We start from the raw sequence: 16271 nt of genomic DNA on the forward strand, positions 1-16271 counted from the left end.
CATTCCAAAAGTCATTATGTTGTCCACAGTAAACTGTGTGACAGCCCTAATGGGCCTATTGTATACAACCAGTTATTTCAGTGTAAAAAGAAAAGGGTCATCCATGTGTATGTGTATATTTATATGAGTGTGTGCAATGAATTCTGCAAAATGATGTCTTTACTAACCCAGACGTGTAAGGGGCAGTGTTTACATCTGCAAGACAAACTGAACTTTGAGAGAAACATCAAATGGAAACATTAGCAGCAGCACTGACAAACTAACTTACCTGGTTCGGCGTTCTTGCAGCAGGCTTGTCCTGATGATTTGCAAGGATGAGGAAAGGTAGTGTGCAGAGCTGTGGGTGTTGCAGAGCCGAGTGGAGCTCATTACGTGCCGCCTCCAGGTCCTCATCTGATGATGCGCTATCCAGTACGAAGACTACACCCTGTGATCCTTGGTAGTAACGACTCCAATACTTCTTGATGTTGTCAGCTCCTGTGGACGGATGTGATGCTATTAAATTTAGCCACTGTTAGAGCTCTATATTAGAAAGTATGACACTTGTAATTGTTGTGTTTGTAAATTAACTTTAATGAAAAGAAAATATACATAACACTCAAATATATAAATTATGGATTAAGGAATCTGTTTGGTGTAAAACCAAAACAACCAAAGAGATGCTGACAACACGAGTCAGACATGACCGCCACCTTCCTCTGCTTCCATTCTAATTTTCACTCACAGCAAAGGTTGCAGTTGTAAAAACAAATTTGAGAAAAGACATTAATAATTAGTTAATAACAAAATAAACACACACAAAAGCTTTTAATGTAACCTTAGTGTTTCAACCATAGTATCCTATTACAGTATCATGCTCAAATTCATTGACCTCTTTAGAATGACCCATTCCTCCACAGATGTCTCTAAAGGCCTACTGCATGGTTAGGTGCTAGATTTATTACACCTGAGGCAAAGGGATTGAAAACAGACAGAGAGGTGTGGCCCATTACGTTTGTCCATATAGTGCAGAGCATTGTACGGCCCTCAGGTCACATCCGGCTCTTTGACTGTCCCTGAGCGGCCCATGTGAGATCAATAGGAAACTAGGATGCAAACATAGATAAGTATACGTCACCCAGTTTGTCCCATTTCAGCCACCAAACACTTTGATAAAATCCTCATCAGTGAATGGCTTAATAATTTTGCTATGTTTTGGATATCACAATACAGCTTTGTTGCTTTATTTTGGAGGTCAATGCTATTTTTTTTTTTTTAATTTACATATATTCGTGTGCAAGTGACTGCAGCTTCACTGTAAATGCATTGGACCAGATGTTTCACAGCTGCAAGTTATACTAGCTCTGAAAGACATCAGCTCACATTAAAGAAAAATTGATGAAGAACGTAGAGTTTTTCCACAAGACCTGGACTTCTAAATATTTATTTACTGAAGTCTGAGTTAAAGCTGGGTGCTTACTTGGTAGAGGGCGGATTGCTGTTATTAAATATTACAGTTTAAAATGTCATTAGGAGACTAAACACAGAAAAAAACAAAAAAACAAAAACAAAACCCAAAACCAAACAAATTATTGATGCAGAACAGGAACTGACATCTGATCCTTTGCTAGCAAAGTTGCAAAAGCAACAAGGAAAAAGCTTGGTTCATCCCTGGATGGGGCTTGGTCCATCAAGACCAGCTTAGTGATTCGGGACAACAACAGGAAGTGATTTGTTCACCTGGATATTCTGGGGCTCAAAATGGGACAAACTGGCAGGTGTTTCAAGCAATGGCTGTCCAAATCTGACAGTGAAAAATGTTCCAACTTTTAAGATGAACCCAGAACTGAAATTCAGATTTTTGCAATGTATTACACCTCAGGAGGTGTTGTGAAAGTCAGTTCTAAAATGAATGTTGTTGACGTAGTATCAGTGCAACTTCATCAGTGCAAGACAATCACAGACAGTTTGTTCCACTTCTGGAGGATCATGAGACCGAACATAGTGACATAGACTACCACACAGCTGACAGAGGGTTCAGCCTGGGTAAATTGCTAAAAAGAAATGGGATCCGAGGACGCAATTTTGAGAGCTTTGTGAGAAGGTAGGTAAAGCTTCCAGAGCTCTCAGATGCAGAATAGAAGGCAGATCTTCAATTTACTAGACACTCAATGTGAATTCAATACACTTGTTCAAGTCCAAAACAGACTAGATTTCTATAACTGAATAAGAAAAACGAACTAACTACAAACAAAACAGCAACAGCACTTTGCATAAAGTTAAGTCTGAAATTTAGTAGAAACTGCACATACTCATTAAACAGCGATAAAATGCTGGTACTTTTGTCTTTTTCACATTTTCATTGACTAATTCTAAAATCTACAGTGATAGTAGTTTGTAAAATTAAATCAATATTAATAAATTAACACTGAGCAGAACTGAGTTCAGCTTACTGGTGTAACCCTGCACAACAGCCCCAGTTTCCCATTGGGAAAATTAACTTCCCACTCTAGAAATAGTTTAAAGGTCATTTGTCATCTTTGCTTACTTTTAAATGAACATGTTAAATAAATGGTTAATGTCCTTAATTACAGCACCAACTGTTGGACGTCCGCTATGAAAAATAATTCCTAATCACTGCCACAAAGTATCATCATCAACATGCTTGTCAGTTAGAGAATCATCTTCAATAACAAGAAGGACAAGCGAGTCCTGCAACAGATGGCATGGCCACCACTGAGTCCTGTTCTCAACATCACTGAGTCAATCTGAGATTATAAGAAGAGAAGCAGCAATTGAGATCACCTAAATCCACCAAACAACTGTGGCAGGTTCTCCCTGATTCTTGGATCATCTTACCTACATCACTTCTTCAAGGCAAACTTGCACTTTTTCCCAATAGGAACTGGTGAATTTTAAAAACAGGGGGTAGCATACAATTTTTTTCATCTTTAACGCAAACTGTATAAATGGAAAGTCTGAGTATAGGTGTTATATGATTGTATCTATGGGAGTGTCTTTTCAGACATGTAATCATTTATAATGATTTAAATATTCATTTTCAGCTAATAACTTCTGTCTGTTTATTTCCTGGGACTTTTTCTGATGGGCTACTTTAGGGAAAAAGGTTGGTTTACAATCTTCACTGAACAAACCCCTGCCAAAAATAACCTCAAACAGCAGTGTCCACCACACAAACAAGAATCAACCTGTTATGTATTAAGAGCTGCAACACAAAGTCTGGTCAAATCTCTGAACCTCTCTTTTGCAAACCCATCTACACTACTTGAATGTACCTTTGTAATTACAGCAAGTCTAATTGGTGTTATTTATGGCAAATCTCACCATGGGTGGGACGGTGTTGCAGTAGTTACCACTATTGCCTCACAGCAAAGAAAAACCCAAAAAACAAAAACAAAAAACAACCCATGCGTTTTAGGTTAAACTGTGACTCTAAATCGAGCATAGAGGAGAGGCAAATAATGTGCCTAAAGGCACAGAACAAAGCATTGTGTGAATGTATGGTAACATGTGGCTAGGAATCAAAAGACTAGAAAAGCACTGTATGAATGCCATTCCATGTGCATCATTTTTTACTCTGACAACACTTTTCTTAAAGTCAGTAAGGAATAACCAATAACTGTGATATCTTGGCAATATTCTTTCATTTCTTGGTCCTTCAGCATTAGGGGTCTTGTCTTATGAAATAAGAATAATTCATTTTAACTGATTGAATCCAAACTGAGAACAGCTGCTGATCCTCACGAGGAATGTATGAGGAGGAAAGTACACATTTCCAACAAAATTTTGAAACAAAAAGTTTAGTTTTACAAATTCAAAGTGCACATAAGGGTTGTTGTTTTTCCTAAACAAATCTCTTTCTTATATGAAATCTATAAAAAGCTGAAGTTCCACCAACACTTTACTGCACATCACATTATAAAAAGAATAGCTGTTGTCTGGTTTCACACTTTTAAATGTATTCACTCAAATGATTACTGCCCTTTCCACATGTTTTCTATTAACAGGTACTAAATGTCTGTTTTACACGCTCAATAAAGTTGTTGTCTCTATGTACACTATACACACAAGTATGTTCACTTGATTGTAGAAGATGTACTTTCTCTGGTTAAAATTATCCCTCTCCATCTGGTGAGGTTCCTTCCTTTGCAATCTTGTGAATTGTTATTTTGTTATAGTTGCTCATAGTAAGTTAATTGCCAAGAAGTGACGAACTGTGAGGCAGGCAAATGTTTAAAAATCACGAATTGCTCTCAGTGACATTTACCTCCTTTCTCTCATGCTCTCCTTCTCTTCTTTCCTTCCTTCCTCCCCCACTCTTTCTACTCACACCTCTCACTAGAGTGGAAAGCTATCAGACAAAGTGGCACTTGAGAGATTGACTAGGAAGCTTCTCTCAACTTTGCCTGGAAATGGTGGAATGTCTGTCATGTCTCGTCGGATCTTGTTGGCAGCTTCTGCCACCTATTGGTCTGTGAGCAGGATTTGCAAACATGATGTCATGATTCTTGGAGGAAGTTACTCATATGATTAATTTTTTAAAAGTGCACCATCGGTGCGCCAGACCATCTCTTTGCTTGTTTTTCCTCTCTGTTTTTGACAACTTTCATGTATCGCTTTTATTTATATCCACCAAAAAGAACGTAGAATAATAATTTAAAAACACATTTTATAGTTTTAGACTGCAAGCAGACATAACAAGCTGGAAATTGTATCACGAGAAGTTAATAGCATGTCAGTAACAGTCACGGCTCCTAGTGAACTTGTCAAGTCTTGACTCATGAACTGGACTGCTTGTTGCCTCACTTATTCCATGTGTAAAACCTGACAAAAGTAACATTAAAATGCCTGCCTCCAATATGACAGATTCCCTGCCTGAACATGACAAATTACATGGATAAACAATACATCTGAACCGAGTCCTTTTAATCAGCTAGTTGAAAGAATCTCACATAGCGCTGTCAAATCTTATGGTATGCTTTGTTGGGTGCTACAGAAGAAGAATTCACAGCTGAATACTATCACTTTTTCCTTTTTCAATTTTATTTGTGTTCCCTTGAATGCCTCCCATTTACTTCTAATTTAAGTTACAATTTGCATTTCTATGAATGTTCAACATCCTTTCTACTTGCCCTCACACTTATCTTTTGGTTCACCTCTTATTCATTCAAATGTTCCCTTTCAGGAAGAGCTGATTGCACACTTGCTGATAGCAATAGAATTACATTTGCTAATGATCCAAGCTGTTGTGCCCAAACATCGTGTGTGACCAATGTTCATGCAAATAGATATGCAATGCACAGGGGAAAGTGTAATGTCTGCAATTTTCTGTTGTATAATTTACAAATCATAAATGCTAATCACCTGGCAGACACTCCAAGTTACCAGTGTTCCCTGAACACCTCATATGAAGCCAATTGGTTGTTATGAAAGCATAACAGACAGAAACAAGCACATAACATTTAGGTTTGTAAAAGAGAATAGTCATAAGGATGCATTTAGTGAATGGCGTGCATGTAGTTGTGTGTAATAAATGCAAAACACCTGAAGTGGGCCCGGGGACAAAAACAAATGCTAGCCAAGACATTCATTTCTAAATAATGAAATGGAAACTGACCTTGTATTAGTCACTTGCTTTGACAGACAGGAATTGAGTTGCTGGGGAGACCGCTTCATTTATTTTTAGTCTGCCCAAATTTGGCTGCAATTTCACACATGTTGGGAATTTTCTGGTAGTAGTGGGGAGTGCAGCTAAAATTACAGATGTTCCCTAAACACCTCAAGCATTCAGATTTCAGAATTTCTAAAAAAAAACCCAACAACAAATAAATAAAATAAATTACACTAGCGAAACAGCTTTATTATGAGTCTGACATCAGAGTCACTTCTCAGAAATTAAATGGCTGGATAACACATCTGACTCGTTATATTTTTTTTGTTTGGCGAGTGCACATTTTTTGCAGCATGTGAGGCTAAAGCAAAAAGGAAGGAAAGTACTAACACATTCCATGTACTGCATAAAATAATAAAACATATAAAGTATGCATGGTTTGAGGTCTGGGACCCATGAATCTTAAATTCATGCCCCAAAGACCTTGAATCTGAATCTTACTTATATTGTATGAACACTTGCTGTGTTTTGCATGCATTTGATGATTCATTGCACATGCACAGCCAACTGCAACAGGACACTTATGTGAAACACTTATGAAGTTATCATGCATTACTAATGCAGCCAACTCTCCACACGCATAAAACATTTTCACATTCTTTCTCAAAGTTATTGACAATGAACGTTGATATAGGTCTAGGCTTTTGAATTTATTGAAATGTCAGAACTTTTCCACCTGAAAAGGTCTGCTGCTTAGTTAATTAGTTAATCATCTATAAATAAATAACTTTTTTTTTTAATCAAACCATTTTCTGTCATATTTCTGCAAATTTTTCTCTAACTTTTCACTAGTGATACTTAATGTTCTGCTTGTGGTGAAAAACAAGGCTATTTTAAGTTGCCAGTTTGGGTTTGAAGATATTCTAAAAAGGGCATTTTGACTAGTTTTAATATTTCAAAGACCATAGAATTAAAGTTAGTTCATCATCAAGAAAGAAAAAGAATCTGTAGATTAGTGGAGGGTAAAAATACACATTTGTTCCTTCCGTAGTAATCTCCATCTTCCTTAAACAATTAACTTTCCTTGCGTTACAAAATATTGTAAAACCCTAGTCTCAATGTGACAGAAAGTAGTGCACTTTTTCAGTTTATTTTGAAGCATTCAGTGGTTACACTTTACGGACACCATCTGAAGGTGAAAACACGGCAAAATTAAGATTCTGTCTGAGTTACGATCCCCGTTAGAGGAGAAAGTGGGAAAAGCAGACATTTGCCATTTGTACAAACATGTAACAGCATGTTCTGATTTTGTGTTTGACTTTTAATTAATGAACAAAACTTGGATGCAAATGCCAGAAAAACGTCAAGCAGTCAATACGCAGCAAAAATTAAAAGCAGCTTGAATTCAGACTCTTTCTGTTGCATTCAATAGCCTGTGTTTATGAATTCTTTCACAAATTCAAACAGCATGCCGTGCTCTATATTTCAACAATACATTTCAACAGTTGAAACCCTGCCACCCTATACTTCCTTTGGTATAAATAAGACTACTGTGAGGGATTGATCTTTTTGTTTTGGTCTCAGATTTACTGTCAGGTTTAGCAATAACTTATTAAATAGTTTTGCTTCTTGGTTTAAGTTTTCTGGCAGCTTTCACCTTAAACAAAAACTCAGTATTAGGTCTTAAACTTTTGAAAAATAAATCCCGGAAAGCAATCCTCTTTGAAGTTATGCTAGTGCCAGAGACTGAGGAAAATTGCTACAACAGAGTGACGAGCGAGCCTTCTGGGACTGTTGAGCAAAGCTGTTGTAATAAAGTTTTCTTACTTCACTAAGGAATGACCTGGCTGGAACTGGAGTGAGGAGTAAAAAACACTTCCACTGTCAGTACATCTGTCAGCCTACACATTAATCCCTTTCATTTATGCACACAATTAACAGTAATTGTTTATAGAAATGCAGCTTCACAAAATATCCTAAATGACTGTGTTACTGTATGCAATAATTTGGCAGATGTTACTATAAGCAATCATTTGACTGGTGTTATTATATGTAATATTTTGGCAGAACTTTTCCTTTTTGGGTGTGTAACCCTGGTCTTCGATGGCTGAGCCATTTTCATCATGCGCCACTGTAACTGACACAGCTGTTTACGGTTATGGAAAAGTAATGTGAGTGGTTCAAAGTGTAATAATCAATCACCAAGCCACTGATGTTTATATGACACTACCCACCTCTCTTACACAAACAGTTTCCTGCACTAATATGAACAAAAATATTTAGATGATCTTGCTTGTTTCTGATCTACGGGTTCTGAAATACTGAAAATGTTCAATATTTCAGAAATTTCAACATCAAAAGTTGGCATTCCCAGAGCACCCTGAGGATGCGAATGAGTTCTTTCTGATCCACCATTTAACCACAATGAACATGAAGGAAGGTAATATGCTTGAATAAGGCTTCAAATGCAGATCGGTTACACTCCAGACTTCAGAACTCCAAAACCAGAACAGTCTGTGGCTTCCATCATCCGCTTTAAATGCAATGCAAATTACTTCACTGTGGTTGGATTTCCCCCCCCCCCCCACACAAAGCAAAAGCTTCTTTCAGGGTAAATTTACACACACAGTGGGGATATTTGATAGGAATGAGAACCGCATATGGTCAGTAGTAACTACTATGTGGTGTTTTTGTTCAGAGATGCGCTTGGTAGCTAAATTTGGCTGTTAAATTTTCTGTCATGTTAATCTGTCTTGCTCATCTCATCTCACTTGTGTCCTAGTTAGTCCATTGTTCTGTGGAGAGTGGGTTGGCCAAGAACTACTGGGACAGGTTTAGGGGATTAAACTACTTCAGGTTTTGGGGGTAAATCACAGGTTTGGGTAAATGGTGCCCCTTTAAGGCTTCATGTTGAAAAATGATCAATGACATCTACATCTCAGTAGTCCTCTCAACTGAGACATACCAGTGACACTGACATAAATACTCCAGAAATGACAGCATGTGTGCATATTCGTATGTATATAATGTTATGACATGAATATAATTTTACTAATATGATATGCTGAATCCTTTATTGTTTGTGAAGGAAGTTAATAGTGATTCATATCTATCCCACTGCTGTAGCCTGACATTCACTTGAAACTGAAGTGTGTCTGTCCTTAGCAGAAATGTGTCTACAAAATATTTTGAACAATGCAAATCACTTTTGTTTATTCCACAGCTTTTCCAAGTGGGTGCTACTGAGTGCAACATTAAATTATTTGGGGCTACTGACACTAGGCCAAGGCCAGGAAGATCGTGAAGGACCTCAGCCATCCCAACAACAGACTGTTCTCTCTGTTGAGGTCAGGAAAGCGATTCCGCTCCCTGAAGACCAACACAGAGAGACTGAGGAGGAGCTTCTTCCCGCAGGCGATACGGTCTCTCAATCACACCCCCACACAGTACTGACCCACACATATAGTTCTTACACACACACTGGACATTCTGGACATTGTTTTCACTTCATCACTTAAATCACTTTAAGCATATTTGCACTGCACAAGACATAATGTGGATTGCACAACACTGGACACTATATTCTTCATTTCCAGTTAATACTTGTACAGCTGCTGTTATTGTGTATATATATATTTATTTATTTATTTATTTATATTTCTTCATACATTCTTATATAGTTCTATACTATGTATTTTGTTTTACAGTTATTTTCAACTTTAATTTATATATTTTATCTTACTCTTTCCCAGTTAAATTTACCCTTCATTCTAATTTGTGTTGTACAGTTATTTCATTTTTAACCTTAATTTATATTTTATTCCTTCCTAGTTAAATTTACCGTTTTTAATTTTTCATATTTATTTCCTATCTTATTCATAGCCTTTTCCTTTTTTCCCCCCTTTAGGTCACGAGCAGTTGTCTAAGCATTTCACTGCATATCGTACCGTGTATGACTGTGTACGTGACAAATAAAATTTGAATTTGATTTGAATTTAGAGGGATAAATGAACGCAAACTTGCTTCTAAAATGAGAAAACACTTACAAGTGCTTCTAAATTCTACTTATTTGCAGTGATCGTTTTCCTCATCTTACCAATTAAAGGCATAAACAGAAACTGTGTAATTTTAATTAACTACTAAATCTTCACCTATGTGCACCAAATGTGCATTGGCAAATGGCGAAAATTGAATGAGTAACTGTACTTTATTCATACACATGATTAATAGGGGTGGGGGGGAAATCGATACTGTGTAGTATCGTGATATTTTGTTTGCTAATAATGTATCGATACAGGGACAGCAGAAATCGATATTTTGTTACAAACAATTTTTTCGTGGACTGGAACAAGTTTAAAACTTTTTTATGTAATGTAAAATTATATTTTGTTTTAATTTACTTTCAAATTCTTCAGTTGCTGAATGGGCTGCATAGTTTTCATCAATTGCATAGTTCAGAATAGCTATAATTGTACCAGATGGTTGCATTCAGTTAAGTTGGACTAGACTGTAATACAAACCGTTCAGTTTATAAAACTGACTGAAATGAGAGAAAGACTGAGTGTGAGCCTTTGATATTAGATAAAATGAATATTGATAAAGTTTACCTTTATGTACAGAATTTGAATATCGCAAAATATTTTTAAAAATTGCAATAATATCGTATCGTGCGTTAAGTATTATGATAATATTGTATTGTGAGTTGTATGGTGATTCCCACCTCTAATGATTAAGCCGATAAATCCTACTCATAAAAAAAATTGGGCAAGGCTCCAAATGCTATTTAAATAAACTACTTTTGTAGTATTTTTTAAATAAACAACCATTATTATTACTTACTAAGATGTTATGGTTGCACTATGTTTTACCTTGGAAAGAGGAACTTTAAGAATTAAGGCCTTTTTTCAGATTTCTTTTTCAACTATATGATAATAATGATGCATGCAGCACCTGTATACAGTCATTAACATGATCACACAGACACACATGCTAATCTAGAAATAAAAAGGTCAAACTTAAACATCATACACCAAATCAATATTCATTAACTATCACCAATAGCGTATGTATAGTAATGAAAAATAAAGTAATGTAAAGCCTTGTTTCAAATAGTCTACAGCCCGTATTAACAACACCTCTGCATGTACAAAGATGCACCGCTGTTGTTCAAATCAAATGTCTAAATTCTTAACTCCAGCCACATCGCTACAGAACAACAGCAGTGTGTTGTGACTATTAGGGTCACTTCATCAGCTGTCCCTGCGTGACATGAATGCACACTGTGAAATGGCCCGTCTAGACTTGACGTCACATCACTGTCCACACATGTAGACACACACACACACACACACACACACACACACACACACACACTGGAGGTGCCCTTCCCACCTAATCCTCATACCTGGCACAGTAGCTAATGTGTGTCAGACTGAAGATAAGTACAAAAAAATGATGCAGTTTTGCTGCAGTGTTGTTGTCCACTGAATAAATGAACAGTATCAATCTCTTCATGCTTCCATCCTAGAATTAAAAAGGCACAGTTCTCTCTGGGTATTTATTTATTTAACGCCTGATTATAATTTCTAATTAGTCCTGAGAGGGTAATACAGCATGGCATACTGATGACACTGATTGACTGTGTCACTATTTAAATAAAAAGCTAAGACAGAGCAGAAGATTATTTGGATTTTGTCGCCTCTGAGAGCAGACAGACTCTGCGGTGAGATCACACTTTTGCTCTTTTTCCATGCACATTTATCTTAATTTACAAATAACTTGTTCGGAGGTGGAATCCAAATTATTCAGATTCATCTTCTCCAGGTTAGAGTTAAATCAGGCTTGGATGTGTTTATTTTGTCCTTTCATCCTGTCATACTCTTCTCTCAGCAAAGTTTTGTCAATCCTGCAGAGAAGTGGAAATTACGAAGTTATTTACAAGCTAAATACACTGACTGGCACGACAGACAAGCCTTGTCTGATACGAGCAGGGTGTTTTATCAAGGCCAGACAATGTGTCTAAATCAATAAGGGAAGCTTGACAGGAGTAAAACAAAGTGAGGCATTGTTTTGGGGAGTTTTTTGGTCTTTTTTTCTTGAAAACATCTAACAGCACAACACAGACACAATTTTAAAGATCAGAAGGTATGGTAGGCAGAAGAAAAAGACAAAAATCAGAGTTAAGGATGAAAAGGAGAACAAATTAAAATAAGTCAGTAACAAATGCATGACTCAGACAAACATATCGCCCCGTCTGGTAACATCCATCAGGGCATGCCTTCCCAAAGGTTGATTTGTGTCTTTAGTCTATAGGACATTTTGTAGATATGATAATCTGGTCCAGTGCACTCAAAGCACGGCGATTTAAAAATGCATAACCAGACTTATGCGGCATCTACACAGAATCTACAGCGTGAGCAGCACATTGCCAGGATAGATCGGCTCCAGAGCCCCATGCTACGTGTAGAAAGAGTTCAGACACAGCACTGAACTGTAGGTCACATGCAGTTCACATGCTATAGTTTAATGCTATAGTTAAGTTCGCCAATATGCAGAAGCACCGAAGCCTTGGGAAAAAAAAGTTTATTCGGGTGTCAAGTAAAATACAAGCTAATTATGCTTTAAGTACGGATTTACTGGCTTAGTATAGCTCAATATAACAACATGCTTATGTGCAGTACTCCATAAACAAAGAAAAAATAAAGACAACACTGTGCTGCCTGAAGGCACAGATAGCTTGCATAGGTGGAACGCAAGAGCAGAGTTCACCACGCAAAACAACACACGTACATTATGACCTCTGCCTTCTCTGTAGTGGAGGCTAAGCTAAAGCACAAACAACAGCCCAAACAAATAAGCGTAGCTCATTTGTTTTCTGCATATTTTGATACTATCCCCTGGTGACAATACACAGATCCACCATGTAGGTGGATCTAGTTGTGCATGACCAATGCACAACCATTCCAGTCCTTTTATATTTTTATAGCAAACTCCAAGTACAACACCATATGATCAAAATTACAGGGTCACCTATACATATGCTCCTAGAGGACCTGTTTGGCGATAGAAACCCATGTCATGAAGTTCCCAGTACACAGCTTTTGTGCTGATGTGAATGGCAGAGAAGGTTTTAACTCAGCAGTTACTGGGTCTCAGCAGAGTCTTGGTGACTTTTTCACACAATGCACCTCAGCACTCAGTGAAACTGCACTCTAACTTTACATGGTCGGAGTTATTTGGTTCATAAGCGCTTTTATCTTGCAGTAACACTTATAGTTAATTGTTGAATATCTATGTAGGAAAAGCTTTCACAAACTGACTTGTTGCTGGTTGGTTTCCTTTTGCTGTACCATGCTCGAATTTATGCCAGATCTAGAAATTTTCCTAGAAATTACCCAATGAAGGTGATTGTGCGTGTAAATGTCAGAATCAGCTGCATGGAATATCTTTAACCTGATTGTTGGGGTTTTTTGTGTAATTGTAGGGTCTTTACCTTTCAATATAAAAGGACCACGAGGTGAACGTTGTTGTGATTTGGCACTATAGAAATAAAGAAAAACAAAACTGATGCAAAACATCTCCTGCTGCTTGCTACACGTGACAAAGGACAATTTCTGATAATGTCAAGTTTGTATTCTCCTCATATGTTCACGAGTTCAACCTATGAAAGATTTTGCTGTGTGCCAGAAATGTTGACCTTAACATACTCCCATATGCCCGCTTCCAGTTCAGCTGAAACTACCTTTGTCTCCCAGATGTAAAAGGTTGAGCAATAATGAGACTTACAAAACCAAGGAAATGAAGAACAGCACATAAAAAAATAAAATGCTTGAATGCTTGAGCTTTTGTGAGGAAGTTTTATGTGACTTTGTGTCTTTTAAATGGTTTGTGTGCTCTACTCAAACAAACAAATACTGACAAACAGGTCATCTGACCTAGGGCACATACGTCACCTAAATACGCAAAACTAGCTTTACCTTTCTGACTGTTAAGCGTCAGTACCTCACTGATCTTCAATAGGCTTTCCGGTGGCATGGGAAGGAAATACACGGGAAGTGCTTCACATCCTGACACTTCTCAACAAGAGCGTCTTCTCTTGCCTTAGTCAGGGCTGAGTAAAGAGAACAAGCCACAGAGGCATTGTGTAAAACAAGGGTTTCGGGGTCAGGAACACTGATGTCTGTGCGTCACATCTTGTATCATTTTTCTGCATCATTGATGCAGTGCAAAATAACATAAAACTAAAGCAGGCATGTTTGCTTGTTTTAAAGCCATAGGGAAAGGGGAGGAATAAAAGAATACTGACAGAAGTGGGAAGTGTTGAGTAAGTTTCAAACTGTGCAGAACAAGCCTGCCATAATCAGAAGACACTCTGAGGGTCTCTGCATGAAAACTGACCAGTGGAAAATTATGCAAGAACACAAACTCTTCCAATTATATATTTGCGTCATATACAACTGGAAGAAAAGGTGGATGCCTGTGCAGGGAAAACATAATGGCTGCAAATCAACACCTTTTCTCACACACAATATCCAATATCCTCAAAAAAAAAGAAGAAAAAAAAAGAAGAAGAAGAAGAAGAAGAAGAAAGAAAAAAAGAAAAGAAAAGGTAGTTAGTAGAGGCATCAAAACATGTGCTTGTTTTCACCGTCTCCAATACATCCATATCGGATGGCAACATAAATCACTCAACTGCCTGTGCTCTGTGTATTTACAAGGAAAGGAGCAGGGGAGTAAGTGTTCAGGCAGGAGGGCTAAGAGAAAGAGAGAACAGATTTCATCACGCTTTTCTGTGGTGGCAGCCTATACTAACGTCTCTAAATCAAGTGTGTCATCCGTGGGACCAGTGTTTTTCCAACCACAATCATGTTACCACTGTTACCACCAGACTGGCTTTGACCCAATCCAGAAAAACCTCTTTTGGGGGGGAAAAAAACAAAAAACAAAACCCCTAATGCGTTCTGTCCAAATTTGGTAGCTCCCTCGTTGGTGGTCCCCCCCCAGTGCCTCTTTTTGCATTTGTGTGAGTGTGTGTGCTTCATCTTTTCAGACGCCTAAGTTGGGTGATCCTTGAAAATATGCACTGCACCTGTCATGCACAGGAAACTGAAATTACAAAACAATCTATTCCTTTTATTTCTCAAGGCTCTCTTTAAGGACTTCGATTGCATTAGCTCTGTTTATTTATCCCATCCTCCACCTCAGGTTTCCTCATCTCAACTTAATAGCTTCCTCGAGGGTTGTACATTTCCAGGAATAATACGGTGCACGTTGTTCAGCATTGGAAATTTAAAACACACCAAAAAACAAACACACTAACACATCTGACGTCTATACACACACACGCCTGTGTCTGAAAGATGTCATGCTACAGGACACAAAAAGAAACATTTTTCCCCATTCTTGATGTTTGTGCCCGCTTGTGTAAATTTCAATTGAAGAGATGGGGTGAATACAGATTAAAGACAGACAAACCATTAAAGTATATATCTAACAGGTCACATATGGACTTTTGTATACCTGTGCAACATATGAGTGTTTTGTAATCGAGGAACAAAATATTCCAATGATGTCATTGGAAAAAGAAGCTGGTCATAGTTTGGTGGGTAAACAGATCATAAAGTACGGATTTCAAAAAAGAAAACATTCATTATGGCACAATAACCGTTGCCTACTTTATATTGTAAGGTAAAGACCCTACAGTAATACAAAGAAAACAGAAAATCCCAATAATCACATGATGCAGTTACTGTTACAGGGGCCAGTTAACCTGTTAATGTCTACGATGGCCCACAGCATTTCATTGCTGGGTCACTCCGTTTCATCTAATACAGACGTTACAAACTTGAATTCCTGCATTTACTTCTTACCTCCAAGTTCTTTTACATTCAAGATGGCATTTGGAAACGGTACTGCTTTGATGCTGAAACCTGAGAGGAAAGAAAACAATGAAAATCCATCATTGCAATCACCTAAAAAAAAAAATAATTGTACTTCCCTCCGTGTCAGTGTGTGTGTGTCCAGCACATGCTAGGAGTGATGAGAGTCAGCTTTTAGGAATGCTGGCTCCATTTACTTTTCGATAGTGAGAAAGTGGATTTTTTTTTCTTTAAAGAAAGAAAGAAAAAAAAGGAAAGAAAAAGAAATCAATTTTATCATTAGGTTTCCCCGGGATATTTGGTGTACCTTTTCCAAACCAGCTGGTGAACACACACAGGACTGACAACATATTTGTGTTATAAACATGAAAGAAAAACACTTTGTGTGGTCCAGTTTTAGAAAAACAGAAAAACAAGAAGAGCTAAACAGAAAAGTGTTTTGTTCTATGTTGGGGTTAGCGGAGGATACAACTAAGTACTATCGTGTATTATGTGGTTTGTTTATGCGGCTGCGTACGGGAAATAGTGGAGAAACCCACTAAAGGGCAAATTTAATGTTGCTCAAATTATGCTAACTTGTCTTGGTGGGAATTCATTTCCTGACAACATTTACAAATAGGAGGAGAGATTTGAAAGCAGATTATGATTTTACAAGCATCTAAATTAATCACTATGTACATTACAACAGTGCACAATTATAAAGCAGGAAGTAAGAATATTAGCAGGAGAGTTCCCCCTTTATTGGCCTTCCTGTTCTTCCCTCTGTACATTTGGCAGATGGA

The 16271-nt window shown here is 37.5% G+C and overlaps 1 protein-coding gene across 6 annotated transcripts in view; it reads right to left on the bottom strand.

Moving 5' to 3' along the window:
• LOC146697313 (ADP-ribosylation factor-like protein 15) overlaps positions 1-16271 on the bottom strand; it is a 102622-nt gene that overhangs the window by 46996 nt on the left and 39355 nt on the right. For all 6 annotated transcript variants that reach the window (XR_014923386.1, XM_085476005.1, XM_085476003.1 and 3 more), the window contains 2 exons: positions 15481-15540; positions 269-477 (listed from right to left, as the gene is read on the bottom strand). Coding sequence is in view for 5 of the 6 variants with exons in the window: in XM_085476005.1 (XP_085332131.1) it covers positions 269-477; positions 15481-15540 (269 nt within the window). In the remaining variant the exon portion in view is untranslated. The remainder of the gene's footprint in view (positions 1-268; positions 478-15480; positions 15541-16271) is intronic.

Source organism: Copadichromis virginalis, linkage group LG12, assembly GCF_057382275.1.
Source record: "Copadichromis virginalis isolate Kocher_CV1m ecotype Utaka linkage group LG12, C_Virginalis_male_GT1.1, whole genome shotgun sequence".
NCBI classification, from domain to species: domain Eukaryota; kingdom Metazoa; phylum Chordata; class Actinopteri; order Cichliformes; family Cichlidae; genus Copadichromis; species Copadichromis virginalis.